Source organism: Chanodichthys erythropterus, chromosome 12 (assembly GCF_024489055.1).
Source record: "Chanodichthys erythropterus isolate Z2021 chromosome 12, ASM2448905v1, whole genome shotgun sequence".
NCBI classification, from domain to species: Eukaryota; Metazoa; Chordata; class Actinopteri; order Cypriniformes; family Xenocyprididae; genus Chanodichthys; species Chanodichthys erythropterus.
This window is the reverse complement of record NC_090232.1, coordinates 11,795,707-11,814,366: the sequence shown is the minus strand read 5'-3', so window position 1 is coordinate 11,814,366 and position 18,660 is coordinate 11,795,707. Positions and strand designations below refer to the sequence as shown.

The following is an 18,660-nucleotide window of genomic DNA, read 5'->3' as shown; positions in this document are numbered from 1 at the left end:
CATGAATAAAAAGTACTTCAATATTAGCCCTCATAAAAAATAAGAATTGTGAGAAATGTTTACTTTAAACAGTTTTTTATGATTATTTTTTGATGTGTTTAAAAATCAAAATCACATCAATCAGGGTATTAAACTGCATTCAGAGGCAAAGTAGCCTAAGGTTAAAAGTTACCAGGGTTGCAAAAAAAAAAAAAAACATAGAAATAAAACATATAATATAATATTTTTGTTTGACCTCAACATTTTGTTGACCATTTGTTGAAAAAAAAAAAAAAATAATAATAATACATGGTGCTATTTGGAAGTTGTAGGTACAAGCCAATAAATAGATTAAAAAAAGACCAATCACAATTCAGTATGCAAATAATAGCTAGAAAGACGACCAATTGAATCAGTTCATTATGCAAATTTAGAATCGCGTCATCATTGTCGGGGGAATTTTCAGACGTTACCACTGGTCTGTGGACGTTACATTTTTTGTTACGTTGGCTAATTTTATAACGTAAATATTTAACGCATTTGTATAACGTTCATAATACACTTATGTAGCATAAATTAAGCACACCCTTCAGGTAAGAAAATTAAATTACTAAAAAGTAGTAAAATTTCAGAAAATTGTAGATAAGAACAATAAAAAGAAGACTTAATAAGGTATTATTGCTAAGTGAAGTGATTAGCGTCGTTTGGCCACCAGAGGTCTGTAAACACACTAATCCATTTGTGTATTGAAATATATGGACGTGGATGATTGACAATCACGCCCGTATGTAGTCTTTCACACAAATCACAAGTTCATCCCATGTGATATCGTCGCGTATATCAATTTTAACGCGACAGAAATGCACAAGCGCTGATCACGCGCGTCTACTGCCAGAAAGCGTTGCGGGACTACCTTAAAACTAAAGCGCAATGGACATCAAAGGCGTTTAAAGCTCTCGCTTCAGCTCCAGTGAGTGTATCTCTGGATAACATGCAGACGGCAGTGACGCAGGGGCGGCGTTGTTGGACAAGATACTCGGTGCATGCTGACTGCTGAGCGCACATAAACCTGCTGTTGCTGCTTTTCAACCAAAACATCGACGGACAGGAGCCTTTTGTCTGTTGTTGAGATCATCGCAGGTTTTTGCTGGAACTATGGTTTAGGCTGACAGCGGGTAAGAATGGATTCCCCATAACAAAAGACTGTCCGAGCATATTGCGGTTTAAATCCTAGTATATAAAACATGTATGTTAATTGTTAAATTTAAGAACAAATCTGTATGATCTAATTAAGAATAACAGATGAGTGTTGGGCACACAATTCTAGGGGAAAACAAGCCATTTGTTTGCTTGGGGGTCTTTGGTGCAGATTTTAACCCCTGCTTAACTGCAGGCAGCGTGCAAAGAGACACTTTAAATGCATTTGATGCAATGCGACGTGATGAAACAGTCTGAATGCATTGTCTTTTACAGTCACAGATCTGCATGAACACTATGGCTGCAGTGGTGAATTATTCTCCGCCGTGGTGGGTTAACCTTTTCCATCGCCTTCCACACTTCAACCTACAGTTTCAGCTGACCAGCAGCGATTTCCGCCCGGAGGACTCGGAATATCAAAAGGTAGGTCGAGTTCAGTTGCTACATGATTTGGAAATACGAGACAACATCAAGATCGATGTGTGCGTGCGCAGCGGCAACATCAAAGGATGTTCTCAAGCATGACGTCACCCTCTGAAGGCTTTTACTGCAGTGTGGTAACTAGTTAGGCTTTGAGGTACTAGTTGTGCAATTCAGAGTCAGCTAAAAGGGATAGTTTTGAATAATAAACACAAAATGAGCAAAATTTTGATAAAAAATAAGAGAGTTGTACCAGAATAGACAATGCAGTAACACAAAACTTGTCTATTTAAAACGGCACGAATACTTATATAAAGCACACTTGCTGAAAAGACTGGTGGTGCCCCAACAGGCTCCACATATTTGGTCAGCCAGTCATTTTTTCTGGTTAGAAGCATGGCTTTGCTGATGAGGTAGCTTGATCGGCACTATCCAGTTTAAACTCGATGAAAATTCATTCTGGTCAAGCTGGGACGTCTTTTTACGCCTAAAGAGTGGTAATGACTTGTAATCAGTTTTAATGACTTCACCATCTTACTGAGCCAACCAGTGAGCCTGTCCAATCAGTGAGCAGTTACTGTCCAGAAATGATGTTATGCTTAGGAGCTGTGTGGAGATAGTCATCGTTTGTTATTTACCTACCCACGGAAATGCATATCAACACCCAGTAGGAGACATTATGAGCCTGTGCATATATAATGCATTTCTACATGCCTCTACATTATACATTTGACCAAATGTAGCATGCATCTAGGATTACTGATGTATTTCAGTCACAGCAATATTAAGGGAATGCTGTCAAAAATGAAAAGGCAACCTGTCTGTCAGTATGGTTCTTGGTGTAAACATCAAATAGATGTTTTGGTAGCACTTTATTTTACAGCCCTGTTCCCCATGTACATACTATGTACTTATTGTAGTAATTGCAATAACTAGGTACTAACCATAAACCTACCCCAAAACCTAACCTCAACCCATGTAGTTACCTTATATTACCAGTGCTTTCTTGGGTAAGTACATGTAAGTGCATGTACTATAAAATAAAGTGCGACTGATGTTTTCTCATAGTCTAAGCAGATTTGCTTTTGTGTTGTATATGAATTTATGTTGTGAAATTTTTCAGAGGTCAAACAAAACCTAAAAAATAAAACACATACATTGATGAATTGCTTGCGCTAAGATCAATAACTTTCACTTCAAAAATAGATAGGGTGATATGCTTATTAGCCCCGCCTCCACTGACTCCACTGACTCGCACTCGATCAACTTACTGAGGTAAAAGCTGAACAACGGTATTGCTTTTTACCACATCGGACACATAACGGTAATCATGATTAGCCTTTTGCTTTACTACGTTATCAAACAGCTAATAATGAGTTACTAATGTTACACAAACCATGTTACCATTCGCCATCTCAGTCTCAAACGCTTTAACTCAGAACGTCGGTGGAGTAGGCGTATAGTTCGTCATAACATCGTAATATACATCATATACCTGCTATATTGCTAAATCTACCCGATTTTTCATATCAACTTAAAAATATACTGGGATAACCTGGCTTCTCTTGAGACCCCCCTGCTTCAGAGCGGTCATAGTTAATGATACGTTAAAGCCCACCGGCACATTGACGTGATTGGTTACAAGGTAGTTTGTGACGTCACAAACACCAGCAATTTCAAACTGTGTTTTTGTCTTTAGATCAGTTTTAAAGGGATAGTTCACCCAAAAATGAAAATCTGATGTTTATCTGCTTACCCCCAGCGCATCCAAGATGTAGGTGACTTTGTTTCTTCAGTAGAACACAAATGATGATTTTTAACTCCAACCGCTGCAGTCTGTCAGTCAAATAATGCGAGTGGATGGGAACTTCTACTATAAGAGTAAGGTCTCGCTAGTAAGATCTGATCGCGCTCTGACAGCGGCAGTGATGTCTCGCTCTCATTGAAGTACATGCGCGAGACGTCACTGCCGCTGTCAGAGACCAAACGAATTGAGTGCTGAACGCAGTTGGACATAGTGGTGTATTAGAGGTAAAAAATGATATAAATACTGTTCGGTTTCTCGCACAAACCGATCGTTTCGTGTCTTAGGACATCAATGTGTCATCACGAGCCGCAGGGTTTAATTTGGATTTGTCTATGCAAGTTTTATTTACTCTTATAGTAGAAGTTCCCATCCACTCGCATTATTTGACTGACAGACGGCAACGGTTGGAGTTAAAAATCATCATTTGTGTTCTACTGAAGAAACAAAGTCACCTACATCTTGGATGTGCTGGGGGTAAGCAGATAAACATCACATTTTCATTTTTGGGTGAACTATCCCTTTAAAGAGAAAATATTCAGCAAAGGTGTTGACTTATGAATTTGCACATGGCTTGTCTTAAAGCATATTAAAAACACCACATAGACATATAAAACAACATTAAAAATTTGATTTTCACCACAGGGAGTCTTTAGCGAAATAGTCCAGCCATATTGGCTACCATGGTATAACTGTCTGACACCATCAGTATACAATGGTGCTACCACAGAGCTTTTTTGTTGTTTTTACTGTTTTGAGTTTCAGACTTCTTTCAGACAAAGATGAAGGTCACAGAGACACTTTTCAAGTTCAAATGTCAAGAAGGTTTGTTTACTGTCCACTTCATAAAATGAGGCTATTTTGTGAAAGCAGCCATTCTCCATAGGACCAGTAGGAAATAGCATCCAGCTGCGTGAAATTGCAGCCATGGTTGCCTTTGCTCACTAGCTATAGCTGTCAATGACCACATTCAGAGCACTCCAATGCTGCATGGTAAAATGGCCAACAACGGTCACTTGTTTCCAAAAAGAAATCTGCAATTAAAGTGATAGTTCCCCCAAAAATGAAAATTCTGTCATTAATTACTCAATCTCATGTCATTCCAAACCAGTAAGACTTTTGGAACACGAATGAAGAAAAAATCTCAGAGCCTTCTGTCCCTCCATAGACAGTTTTGATGCTTTGATGCTTCAAAAAGTACATAAAGAGATCGTAAAACTAACCCATATAAATTGAGCGTATTAGCGTATCAGTTCATCATAAAAAGTAATCGAGTCTCTTCAGAAAATTTGGACTAAACCATTCAATTCATATGGATTAGTTTACGATCTCTTTATGTACTTTTTGAAGCATCAAAGTGTCAGTTGCATAGCTGTCTAAGGAAGGACAGAAATCTCTCAGATATCATCAAAAATATCTTCATTTGTGTTCTGAAGATGAACGAAAGTCTTATGGGTTTGGAATCACATGAGGGTGAGAGTTTTTTTTTTTTTAAAGATATTCAGGGCTGCAGTGATAGAAATTGATCTCTCAGGGTCAAACGTTTTTTGGAGAGATCAGATGAATGCAATACAATACTGCCATGCACCATTGACTTGTAAAGTTTGTTTAAGATACATGGGGCCATTAATCACAGCAAGTTCAATTGAATTCAAATGCAACTTTATTTTTGCTGTGAATAATTTTCCAAGGTCAAGATATATTATAAGTGATTACATTCAACTCAGTGCTGAAAAGCGAGTGAAACCGATGTGCTTGTACTAACATGGTGGAAAACATCAATAAGGCCTGGTTTTCCTGGGATGCTTGGAGATGAGATTGGCCTAGTTGGTTGGCTTGTTAGATCCGAGGTCACAGGAAAGCCACGGGGTATGTGGGGGTAAATCTGTGTGAGATGAGGTCATGACGAGCCCTTGGGTCTGTCTGGTCTGGCAGAGCAGAAGGGAAGAGAGTGAGTGAGGGAGGGTAAGGAGAGGAAGAGGAGGGGGGTGGGGTGTTGTTATTCTCTTTTTGATAAAAGATGAATGCACCCCTTTCTGTGGGCTTCTGTGAAAATGGGGTTTAATCCTTAATGTATCCCAGAGTGCTTTGCAGGCATCCTTTTGTCAAATGGACACATAGTCTTTATGCCAGTACCCCCTCGCTCTCATTCTCACACTCTCACACATGCATGCTGGGACATATGGGGGTCTGCACTCGTTCACACCGACACATAGGGAGAGCAAGCAAACTACTTGATCACATGCTAGTACAACAGTTCTAAATGCAAAGTATAGCCTGTAAGTATCTATTATGGGCTTTGCTACATAAAATTAACTCATAATTTTAATATAATAAAATATTATAAAATAATACTAGAATAAAATTGATTAAAATACATATATAGTAAATTATACATATTATTTTTTAAAGTAATCTCTTAGGTTCAACAAAGCTGCACTTACTTGATCAAAAATACAGTGAAATTATTTTATATTTTTAATAAAATCTGAGTGATTTCTGTCCCTCCATTGACAGTCTACGCAACTATCACTTTGAGGCTTCAAAAATGGAATTGAGCGGTTTAGTCCAAATTTTCTAAAGAGACACGATCATTTTATATGATGAACAGATTGAATTTAAGCTTTTATTTGCATAAATATTCATCATCTCACATCAGTTATGGTTAACGGAAGCTCAAGCATGTTCGCTTGACGTGTGAGAACCGATGAATTGGTTCATCCTTGTGTGTTACGCAGCACTTTTGAGCTTCAGCAAGCACCTGAGGTTTGTTCTTGCGTGTCAAGCAGGTTCGGTCTTCTGTTCGACATCTTTGACGCTCTTCACCGAGATATCTTCAGAAGCTCCTGTGTGTATCTGTGTAAGCGCTTGGTGAAGTGCATCAGAGATGTCTATTTACAACATGTTTTTGAAGCGTTGATCATTGTAACCAATCACAGACATTTCTGTTGAGCGTGTGAACACAATGGCCAATCAGAGGTGTTTAACTTAGTCAGAATCCACTCAACAGCACTCAAAATGCTAGGGGGAAATGCTGGTATTGTCACATTTTTAAAATTTCAGTACCAACTTTGTACCAAAGTACCAGAAATTTTGACACCCATAGTTATTAATATGAGGTCATAAAAACTCAATGTAAAATGATTATACAATAATTTTTAAAATTATATTTAAAGCAGTTATAGTTTTAGGTGGAATACAGCATGTCTTTTTAAACAGACACCTTTCAAACCATTTTTTCAAAACAGACTCAACTTCCTTTTAAATGGGACAAAGATGGCACACGTGCACGCATATGAACTCGGGCACACACATAACCAGCCGTTTCATCATTATTCAGCCCCCAAGGCCTCCCTTCAACCACCTTTAAAATCATGCTTACATCCTGGCACCGAGAAAAATACATATATATGCACTTTTGGATTGAAACCATCTGTGCAGCAGAGGGTTCACTTGGATCTCAGGGCACTCAGCACAATAGTTTGGATCTGGCCCACCAGTAGCTGCCAAAACATGTCAGCACTTAGTCCTCTTTTCTGTGTACTTTAATGCCACAAGGACCTTATCCAAAACCACACTGGGTGTTCTTATGTCTTTCTTTTGAAAAGATAATAGTGATTGTCCGATTCGCTAGTGAATCATTCTTTTGAATCAGTTATTTTTAATGATTTGGTGAAATCGATTCACAAAGCGCCTACAATTGACTTTGTAGGGAGTTAAATTGAAATGGCTGACATGTTAGTACAATAAATAACACAACTTTTTTGTAATCTGGGTCCATTTTACCGTAAAAGTCTGTTTGCAAAGTCTGCGCTGAAACTGATTTACCAAAGAATCCACAAATGTACCGAACAAATAATGCTCCACTGAGAAATTCACATAGTTGAAAATAAATAACCATTTTCCTAGCATTAGAATCCTATGGAAGTTAATGTTATTTTTTGTCCAATTATCCTGTATCTTTATGACAGTGGATGGGGCCAAAGATGTAGAAGTAGGTGTTAATCTGATTCTGCAGAGGCAGTCTTTCGTCACACTATTACGTCATAATGTGGCAAAATCCAAAACGAGTCATTTTCAGAGCTTGGTTTCAATAAAAGATGGAAACAAGGATGTTTTGAGTTCTGAAACATACAGGATGTTTGTATATTACAACATTTCAATAACCTCTTACATGTCAAGAAAAAATTTATTTCTCAATTCAGGACCCCTCTAAAGGGATTATTCACCCCAAAAGCAAAATGTACTCACTCTCATGTCATCCCAAACTTGCATGACTTTCTATCTTCTGTAAAGATATTTTTGAAGAACTGTTTTTGTCCATATGTTGAGAATCAATGGGGTCAAAAACAACACTGTATATTATATATATATTTATATTTATTATTTATTATATTTATTTATATATTTATTTGATGACATACAAGCATCGCAGCATTTATGTGCAGGCTCATCGAACGTTTTTTTACAAGATGTAATATAAGTGTAAGGTGTCCCCTGAATGTGTCTGTGAAGTTTCAGCTCAAAATACCCCATAGATTTTTTTAAATTAGAGCTCTTGATTCTATCATTGCATAAACAAAGTTCACACAGCTAATTTAACCCTCAAAATGGATCTTTACAAAGTGTTCGTCATGCAGCATGTCTAATCGTGTAAGTATAGTATTTATTTGGATGTTTACATATGATTCTGAATGAGTTTGATAGTGCTTCGTGGCTAACGGCTAATGCTACACTGTTGGAGAGATTTATAAAGATTGAAGTTGTGTTTATGAATTATACAGACTGCAAGTGTTTAAAAAATGAAAATAGAGACGGCTCTTGTCTCCGTGAATACAGTAAGAAATGACGGTAACTTTAACCACATTTAACAGTACATTAGCAACATGCTAACGAGACATTTAGAAAGACAATTTACAAATATAACTAAAAATAGCATGTTATCATGAATCATGTCAGTTATTATCGCTCCATCTGCCATTTTTTGCTATTGTCCTTGCTTGCTTACCTAGTCTGATGATTCAGCTGTGCGAAGATCCAGACGTTAATACTGCCTGCCCTTGTCTAATGCCTTGAACGTGGGCTGACATACGCAAATATTGGGGGCGTACATGTAAATGATCCCGAATGTTACGCCTGTTCTTCGGAGGTCTTTTAAACAAATGAGATTTATATAAGAAGGAGGAAACAATGGAGTTTGAGACTCACTGTATGTCATTTCCATGTACTGAACTCTTGTTATTCAACTGTGCCGAGGTAAATTCAATTTTCAATTCGATGGCACCTTTAAAACAGTGATTTTATTTACTTATTTTTTTAACCAAGTTAAAATTTTTAATATTTTAATGCATTTTTCAAAATATTTTGTGTTTCACAGAAAATAATACATGTTTGGAAGAACATGAGGGTGAGTGAATGATGACAAAAAATAATTTTGGTTTGAACTATCACTTTAAGTGACCTTGATAATCTTTCAATCTTTTAAGTTTTCCTGTATGTTACCATTATTTGTGTCCTAAAAAAGCTCCCTTTGTCCATCTTGGACTAGATGTCTGCTTCCTGTATGTGGGAAATGTGATTAGCAGATGCTGTACATATGTTTTGGTTGATATCAGGCTTCTGTTTTCTCAGAGTTACTGTAATAAAGGTCTCGGCACAACTTTTATCTGTTCTGTGTCCAAAATGAGAGGAATTTATGACTCATTCTGAATTTGCAATAGTTTGAGAAGATTTCGGTTTGCTGAAGACGGCTCCTACAGCTGTGTTGCTGTTCTAGTTTGACATGTGGAAAAAGCACTAGGGTTTTTTCTCAGCAGGGAATGCTGGAATAATTAAAAGCATATTGGGCAGGAAAGGGGCCCAGCTGGCAGGAAGTCACGAGTAGTGGCGATGAAACGATTTACACCAGAAGACTGAGCTGTACACACAAAAACACACGTACTAATGACACATAAACATTGAGCTGAGAGGTAAATGGCATTGCGCTTTAATAAATTTGATTACTGTTTTAACTTAACCATTATTCTCTTAGCACAGATGGAGGTAATATGGTGTCAATGTGCTATAGCTTATTACTGTGTAAAATTGTGCTGTCATAGACCAGATCCTAAAGATCTGTTCAGTAATTTACATGCACATGTATTAAATTGTCTGGGTTTACTTTTTGGTTCAACTGAAAGCACTAGAGCTGCACAATTAATCGTTAAAAGATCACAATCTCAATTCAAACACCCTTGCAATCTTATTCGAAAATGACAGCGATTTGGCCATGTCTATTAAACCTTTGAAAAGTACGATCACAGCTGAACATTAAAACTGCATTTGTGCTACCGCTGACCCAGAGAGAGCAGTTGTCATGTATAGATATGAAACAGCTTCACAAACAGTCTTTCAACAATACATTATCATTATTATCATTATATAACACTGATTCATCCAGTAATGAAGCAAGTTGAAGAGTTAGTTCACCCAAAAATGAAAATTGTCATTTATTACTTACCCTCATGTCGTTTCACACCCGTAAGACCTTCATTAATCTTCGGAACACAAATTAAGATATTTTTGTTGAAATCCGATGGCTCAGTGAGGCCTACATAGGGAGCAATGTCACTTCCTCAGTCAAGATCCATAAAGGTACTAAAACACATCTAAATCAGTTCATGTTAGTACAGTGGTTCAATATTAATATTATAAAGCGACGAGAATATTTTTGGTGCGCCAAAAAAAACCTAAATAACGACTTATTTAGTGATGGCCGATTTCAAAACACTGCTTCAGAAAGCATCGGAGCACAAATGAATCTGTGTGTCGTATCTGCAGTTCGGAGCGCCAAAGTCACGTGATTTCAGCAGTTTCAGCAGATCCGAGTCATGATTCGATACACTGATTCACTGTGCTCCGATGCTTTCTGAAGCATTGTTTTGAAATCGGTCATCACTAAATAAGTCGTTATTTTGTTTTTTTGCAAAAATATTCTCGTCGCTTTATAATATTAATATTGAGCGACTGTACTCACATGAACCGATTTTAATACGTTTTTAGTACCTTTATGGATCTTGACAGAGGAAGTGACATTGCTCTCTATGGAGGCCTCACAGAGCTATCGGATTTCAACTAAAATATCTTAATTTGTGTTCCAAAGATTAACGAAGGCCTTACGTGTGTGGAACAACATGAGGGTACGCAATAAATGGCAGAATTTTCATTTTTGGGTGAACTAATCCTTTAAGTATTTATGAGTGATTCATTGAATCATTAATTCAAGAGATTCATTTACAAATACTGATTCCTCCAGTAAAGAATCAAGTGAGTCTTTATTAGTGAGTCATTGAATCATCATGCATTCAAACTGATAAAACATTTATTTAAATATAAATATTTTGTTTGTCTATTCAGAATCATGGTGAATCATGATATTAATTCAAAAAAAAAAAAAAAATCATGATTCCTAATTTATCCGGAATTGTGCAGTTCTAGAAAGCACATTTGAATATAGTATAGTATAGTATAGTATAGTATAGTATAGTATAGCATAGTATAGTTTAGTAGTGGTCAAATAATGCTTATATGTAATACAATATTGATGTATATATATAAATATACATAAAATATATATTTTTAATTTTTACAAAATATATACTTGAAATTCACTTTAAATTTGATTGTTGAAAAAAGTATTTTATATACTGTATACACAAATATTCTTATTTTATGCTATTCGTTTACAAAATATATACTTAAAAATAAATTTTGAGTTATGTTGTAAAGCATTAAACAATTTATTTCTTATTTTACACAGCATACAGTTAAAATTCACTTTTAGTTAAATATTGTGAACAAAAATGAAAGCAAATAATAAAAAAAAAAATTGTTCTTATTTTGTAAATAGAAACAGAAATATTTTATTATACATTTGTCTAGACTTGAGGTGTAGGCATATTGGTGCACTGTTTATTAGTCTCCTAGGTAAGAAAGAATAAGCTAAAGGAACAAATGCATAAAGTACTATATTTCATGATGGTGTTATCGTGACTGTTAATATTGCATATCTGCTTATATTTACCAATTCTGGTGCTTCATAAGGATTATAGAACAAATTTGACTTTAAAAATGTATTGGATTCCTGCATGCACACTCATGAACTATTCAGGTTTGGTTTTAAGGCATTCCTGTAATTAGATAGTGCCAACTTCCTGCCATCCTGCTCTTTATTACTACCGAGTCACCCAATACAAACTAAAGTTCAGTCTCTTCCTCCCTGTGTGTCTCTGAGGGCTGGTAATAAGATAATTACATTTGAGAGTTTTAGACTCCCTCCCCCACTCTCATCTTGTCCTGGATTTTTTGTATAGTCTCTTCTCTTTGGTCTTGATCACTGATTAGTCTGGTTTTGTGATCACATTTAAATCTGTTGCCTAAATTGTATCAAATCTCAGCTTCATAAACTTGGGTTTGAGTTAGTGTTAAGCTATAATTAGCTTTATATAAAAACAATAAAATTCTATGATATATCCTCATTTAGATTAGCAAAGTAAGTTTGTGTGTGTGTGAGGGAGAGCTGATAATTAATCCTCTCTAATCTCTTAACGGATGCTGCCGGTGGTGACTGACTCAAATGAGCTTTGACACATCAACAGACAGAAGCTGACATCAACTTACTCACAGGTCCCTCAATCTCACAGATGACCAGGAACGAATATTAATGTTGTAAAAATCTCATGACAGCTTTAAGTCATAACTCTAACAATAAAACATTTAAGTTTATCTTTAAAGGTGGAAATAACAGCATTGTATCTACACTGTTTCAGTGAAACTGGTGATCCTGCCACAATGAGCGTCTGCACTGGGCTGGACGCGTATCTGACTAGGTCACTCTGGGCATTTGAGGACAAATTAGTGATCTTGCTCTATTTAGCAAACCTGAGCTTGTGATTATCAACAATTTGGAGATACTGCATTTCCATTTATTCATTGAACTGTCTTTCAGTAAGGTTTTTATAACAGTTGTTATCAACCTTTTTGACTCGAAGGCTCCTGACTGTCCAACACAATATTAGAAGCTCCCCTATCCACCTTATGGTATGACAATTTGCGCAAATTATGGGTGTAACTTCCTTTAAGCTGTAAACAATCAGTGAATGGCTCGCTCTATGAACCCAATAATATGTTTTTTTTTAAACTGGGTACAATGAGATGACATTATTCTACTCACCCTTCAACCATCGAACATTAAAAGGACATTTAAAAGTGTAAAAGCATCAACAAGGTACGTTTCAACAGACAAAAGCATGATTCTTTCTACAGCAATAATGGACAGGTTAAATATCATATGTGTGTATTATTATGTAACATACGCTGCCTTAATCAAAAATGTTCATTAACTTCAGCATTGTGTGATGCTATTTCAAAGTGATTTCTGTCATTTTGACAGATAATAAATTGTATTTACCTGTGAAAACAAACCTGGAATGAGATTGAGGATTTAAGGAGAAAAGCAAGTGATTTTTTGTGCATTCCAGTGAATGGGATATATTGTAAATTAAATTGGGAGAACAGACCACAAATGTATGTTGTCCTTTTTTATACTATTACAGCAGAATGCAAAGGGGAAAAAAGAAAATAATCATGAGGAAAAGAATGCAGTGATTGAAAAAGAGCTCTTGCCATAGATATTCTTGTTATATCATGTTATGTTAAAACACCAAACATTACGTTATTCTCATGATGTCTGAAAATAAAACATGAAAGAAAATTGACAGCTCATTCAGTCAGCTTTATTTGTAGGGCAACCTTATGATTTGAAATGATTCGTTTCATTCTTTTTGATTGGAAGATCCCCAAACCGGAAGTGCCACCCATAATTCAAAACGATATAATATAACATTAACAGAACTATTTTATATATATATATATATCAAACTATCCTGCCTATGGCATTCCAGTGGAAACAAACTATTCCCTTATATTCATATGTTGGAAAACCCAAAGAAAAAGTCTGAAGACAAATATGATCTACCAAACCCGTGTGGTTATTTTTTAAATATGATACCGAAGTAGAGCATGCTTCTGGATCAGCATCCTTGTTAGTGCTGGATGAACATTCAGAAGATCATTTCCCTGTGATTTTTAAATTATGGTTGGGAATACCTTTTGGACTGTGATTTTGACAGGAGCGTTGTTCCAGGACTAACAAGAGATGTTGATTCAGTATCATGTCCTAGAACATGGCACCATGTTGTGTGTGTGCGGTTATGAAGCCTTGTATACAGTGGAACCTTTGAGCTCTGACGTCACAGCTCTGAGACCAAAAGAAGTCTCCCATGTTCAGCCTGACCTACATTTGCTGTATGGAGATTTTCATGGTACACAGTAGCATTGGATTAGAAAAAAAAAACCCAAAAAACCAAAAAACATTTAGATAATTCATGATGCTTCTGGTATAGTGGAAGAGCCTGTGGATGTAGATCTGGATTAAACGTGCAGGAGTCTTTTCCATCTAGAATAGTATGTCACACACAAAGAAATATAATAGTCTAAAACAATATGTTACTCCAGATTCCAATAAAAGAAAACGTGATACTGTACAATAACAAAAGATTGTGATCGGAAGACCCTCAATGGCCTCATTGTGTTCTTAATTGTTCTTGGTTCATTTCCTGCTTCACTAAAAACAATGAGGTCTAAATGATTATTTCTATCTCTCTCTGCAGGCTGTGTTGTTGCTAGGTGCAACAGCATTGGTGTGTTTGGCCCTGGACCTCCTGTTCCTCCTTTTCTACTCCTTTTGGCTGTGTTGCCGTCGTAGGAAGAACCAGGACTCTCCCAATGCGGACTGCTGCTGCACCGCTTGGTGTGTGATCATCGCCACGCTCGTGTGCAGGTCTGTGGTTTGCTTTCTTATACACTTCAACACAAAACACTCAAAATGTGGCAATACATGTCGTAAATCCCAGTTAAAGGGTTAGTTCACCCCAAAATGAAATTTCTGTCATTTATTACTTACCCTCATGTAGTTTCACACCCGTAAGTCCTTTGTTCATCTTTGGAACACAAATTACGATATTTTGATGGAATCCGAGAGGTTTTATCTTCCATTGAAAGCAATGAAATGACCATATTCAGTGTCCAGAAAAGTAGTAAAAACTTAGATTAAAGTTAAAATAATCAAAGCGACTACAGTGGTTCAACCATAATGTTATGAAGGGACGAGAATACTTTTTTACAATTGGTAGGTTTGGTTCGATTAAAGGTGCCCTAGAACTTTCATTTAAAAGATGTAATATAAGTCTAAGGTGTCCCAAAATACCCCATAGATTTTTTAAATTCATTTTTTTAACTGCCTATTTTGGGTCATAATTAGAAATGAGCCGATTCAGGGTGTGTGGCCCTTTAAATCTGGTGCTCCACGCCCCAAGAGCTTGCGCTTGCTTTAAACAACATAAATAAAGTTCACACAGCTAATATAACCCTCAAAATGGATCTTTACAAAGTGTTCGTCATGCAGCATGTCTAATCATGTAAGTACAGTGTTTATTTTGATGTTTACGTTTGATTCTGAATGAATTTGAGGCTATGCTCCGTGGCTAACGGGCTAATGCTACACTGTTGGGAGAGATTTATAAAGAATGAATTTGTGTTAATGCATTATACAGACTGCAAGTGTTTAATAAGGAAAATAGCGACGGCTCTTGTCTCCGTGAATACAGTAAGAAACGATGGTAACTTTAACCACATTTAACAGTACATTAGCAACATGTTAATGAAACATTTAGAAAGACAATTTACAAATATCACTAAAAATATCATGATATCATGAATCATGTCAATTATTATTGCTCCATCTGCCATTTTTCGCTGTTGTCCTTGCTTGCTTACCTAGTCTGATGATTCAGCTCTGCACAGATCCAGACGTTAATACTGGCTGCCCTTGTGTAATGCCTCAATCTTGGGCTGGCATATGCAAATATTGGGGGCGTACACCCCGACTGTTACGTAACAGTCGGTGTTATGTTGAGATTCGCCTGTTCGTCGGAGGTCTTTTAAACAAATGAGATTTATATAAGAAGGAGGAAACAAGGGAGTTTGAGACTCACTGTATGTCTTTTCCATGTACTGAACTCTTGTTATTTAACTATGCCGAGGTAAATTCAATTTTTCAATCTAGGGCACCTTTAAAACGAACTCTTTTGCAGTCACTCTGCTAGTGCGGTTCATTTCAATAAGTGTGAATGCTGCCATCTGAACAGAGGTGCGCAACAAACAAGCGAGAAAAAAGGACATAATGCTAAGCGTACCTGTTTTTTCTAAACATAGAAATTGGGTTGCTCATTACAGTTTGGTGCAGGTTTGAAAAACACGTCTCCTTGCAGCAACTTCGTTTGTGTGCAATGAAGGAATTCCTAGTGCTATTTTGACTCCTTTACATATTTTATAAGCTTTTTGTGAGTTCTCAGCTGGTAAAATCCCATCATATGTACATACATACAACGAGCGCATTTAGCCCAGCACACAGCATTGTTTTGGATGTTCCATTGAGTAATATTGAGTAATTCCATTGCAAAATATACATCATGAAAGATGACAAAATGTATCACACAGAACCAAGAAAACTGGACTACAAGTGTGCACACACTCTCAAAGGGTTAGTTCACTCAAAATGAAAATTGCTTTCATTAGAAGAAAGAAAGTCATATAGGTTTGTAATGACATGAGGAAATTTATTTGTTAACTCTTTCCCTACCATTGATGGAATTTTCCGTCATTTATGAGACAACGTTTCTCCGCCATTGACGGAATTTTCTAGCTTTCAGTGTTTTCACTGTTACACAGTAGGGGGCGCTATTGCACAATGTCTCAGAGTATAGAATCTCAGGATTAAAACACAGGCGAAGAAGCAGAAACAAGTGACAAAAGCATTGTTTGTGCACGTTGTAGTCTTTAAAAATATTTTTTCCCAGCTTTTTGTTCAAAATGTTGCTTACCCACATTCAGATATTGATTAAAAAAAGAATGCATGAGGCTAGAATAAAACTTTTTTTAAAGAAGTGGCTCCGTTATTTCTTTTGATATATTGCATGTTCAGATATTCATAATATTCAATAAAATATTCTGGGGGCCATGAAAGTTTTCTGAAAACTATCAGAAATGCTGGTGGTGACTGGCAACATTTTTAAAAAACGCTTGCGGGGAAAGAGCTCTCGAGTAATAGCTGTATGACACATAATTCATCATGTAACACATATGGCAGCTTATTAAACACCTAACCCACGCTGATGAGCGCCGCTGGCCATGATTCATATGAAATAGTAGGTGTGTGTTTCTCCTTGCGCAGTGTGGAATGGATGGTAACTCGTCTGTATTGTTATTAATAATCCATGTCTGTATCTCAATGTATGACTGACATTAACCCATTCTTGCTTAGGATAGTTGGGACATTTTTCAGAACCCACATACTGTCACATTTGACTCTAATAGTTAGATAAACGTACTTCCGCCTTATTTGTCTTTGTCAGTTTTGATAAATCAATTACACTAATTGACCATGACAATTAACCTCAACATTTTAAACCATTTCTTTAGCTTGGCATGGTACTGAATTTCAGCTTTCTTTTGAATTTGTTCAATCCAGTAAATATTGAGGTGTTTATGTGCAGTTTATCTTGTGTGCATTTGGTCTCTGGTTAAAATGTCTCTAATTACTCCTGTCAGAACTCTTTAAATATAGAGAGAGGTGAGAGGCCAGATCAGGCTGGCAGCCATTGCACGCTGAACCCTGAACACAGAGGTTAAGTAGGTTAATCAAGTGTTTGAATTAGTTGGGGGTTAAAATTATGTCGGCAGAATTGTCCTGCAATGACCCCGTTTAATAATACCAGCTGCTATTTTCAGTGGTTGTGATGTAGAAATAGTGTGGATTGGTTTTGAGATAAAAGCTTCACTGAAATACTGTGATTTTTAAATGAGAGACTTTGCTGTAGTTATTCACACTTGGTCAGTAAAAGAGTATCTGGAAATAACTGCCTTTAAAAAAATCCTTTCATACTGCCTTTCATACTGCCTTTATGAAATTCAGGAATTTCAATAGGAATTCATTGGATCGGGGGTTCCTCATGAGGGTTAAAAATTCCCCCATGCAGATTTCGCTTGTGTTCAAGTAATCTACAAGTCTATAACTCTTAACTACAACTTTTGCCTCAATAAACTCCTAATTACTGCTTATTAATAATTAGTAAGGTAGTTGTTAAGTTTAGGTATTGGGTAGGATCATAGACAGTAAAGGGTAGGATTGAGGGATGTAGAATATGGTCATGCAGAATAAGGCATTAATATGTACTTTATAAGTACTAATAAACAACCAAAATCCTAGTAATATGCAAGCTAACAATAAGCAACTAGTTCATAATGAGAATTGAACTATAAACTAAAGTGTTACCGAATTTTACATAGTTTTGTTTTCATTAACTGTTACTTGTTATTGTTCTAATTGCTTTTGGGTTCCTTCTTTTGTCCTCTGTTCTGATTTTTTTCTGGGCTCTCCTCCCATTTATCCCCCCACAAGGGTCATCAGACAATCTCCTCCCCTCTCTTCCACCCCTTCTGCCTTCCTTCCCTCCTCCTTCTCTCCCCCATCAGCATGTCTGTCCTATATCTCACTTCATGCTCTGCCGTTCATGCTGTGATTGACAGACAAAGTAGATATTATTTCCCTTAGAGAGAGATGGATGCAGAAGAACCAGAGAAAGGAACAATGACATATGATTGATTGAGCGAGATGCAGATAAAGCTTAATAGAGTAAAGAGAGTGAGTTGAGTTGATGGGTCCACGGCAGAGATGAGAGATGTCATGCTGATATGATGGCACAGATGAAACACATTGTGCCTCATGCATCATTAAGCACATCAAATAGTGCACACATGCACTAGTGCACACACGTGCAGAAGCTCATGGGGTGACCTAAAACACTGTAGTGCTCTCCTAAAAACGTAATCTCCCTTGTGTTTTGTGTCTTTGAGCTTTAGAAGCTCGATGAATGTGTTCTCAATCAGAAAGATTGACAGGTTACAGTAAGCAAATGATTTTCATGACATTCACTTCCACTAAAGGAAAATTCCAGGTTCAGTACAAAAAGTTAAGCTTTAACAACAATTAGGGGTAATGTTGATCACCACAAAAATTATTTTGACTCTTTTTATTGAGTTTCCCCAAAAATACTAAAAGAACCGTTATTGGAATCTATAAGAGTTGCTAGTTTACCCAATTT

At 36.6% G+C, this 18,660-nt stretch overlaps 1 protein-coding gene across 3 annotated transcripts in view; it reads left to right on the top strand.

The window, feature by feature from the left end:
* Positions 1–702: 702 nt before the first annotated feature.
* The window catches only part of ttyh3b (tweety family member 3b), a 45,434-nt gene continuing 27,476 nt past the window's right edge, over positions 703–18,660 (top strand). For all 3 annotated transcript variants that reach the window (XM_067403874.1, XM_067403873.1, XM_067403875.1), the window contains exons 1-3: positions 703–1,154; positions 1,453–1,599; positions 14,110–14,279. In XM_067403874.1, the coding sequence (XP_067259975.1) occupies positions 1,465–1,599; positions 14,110–14,279 (305 nt within the window). In that variant the 5' untranslated portion in view covers positions 703–1,154; positions 1,453–1,464. The remainder of the gene's footprint in view (positions 1,155–1,452; positions 1,600–14,109; positions 14,280–18,660) is intronic.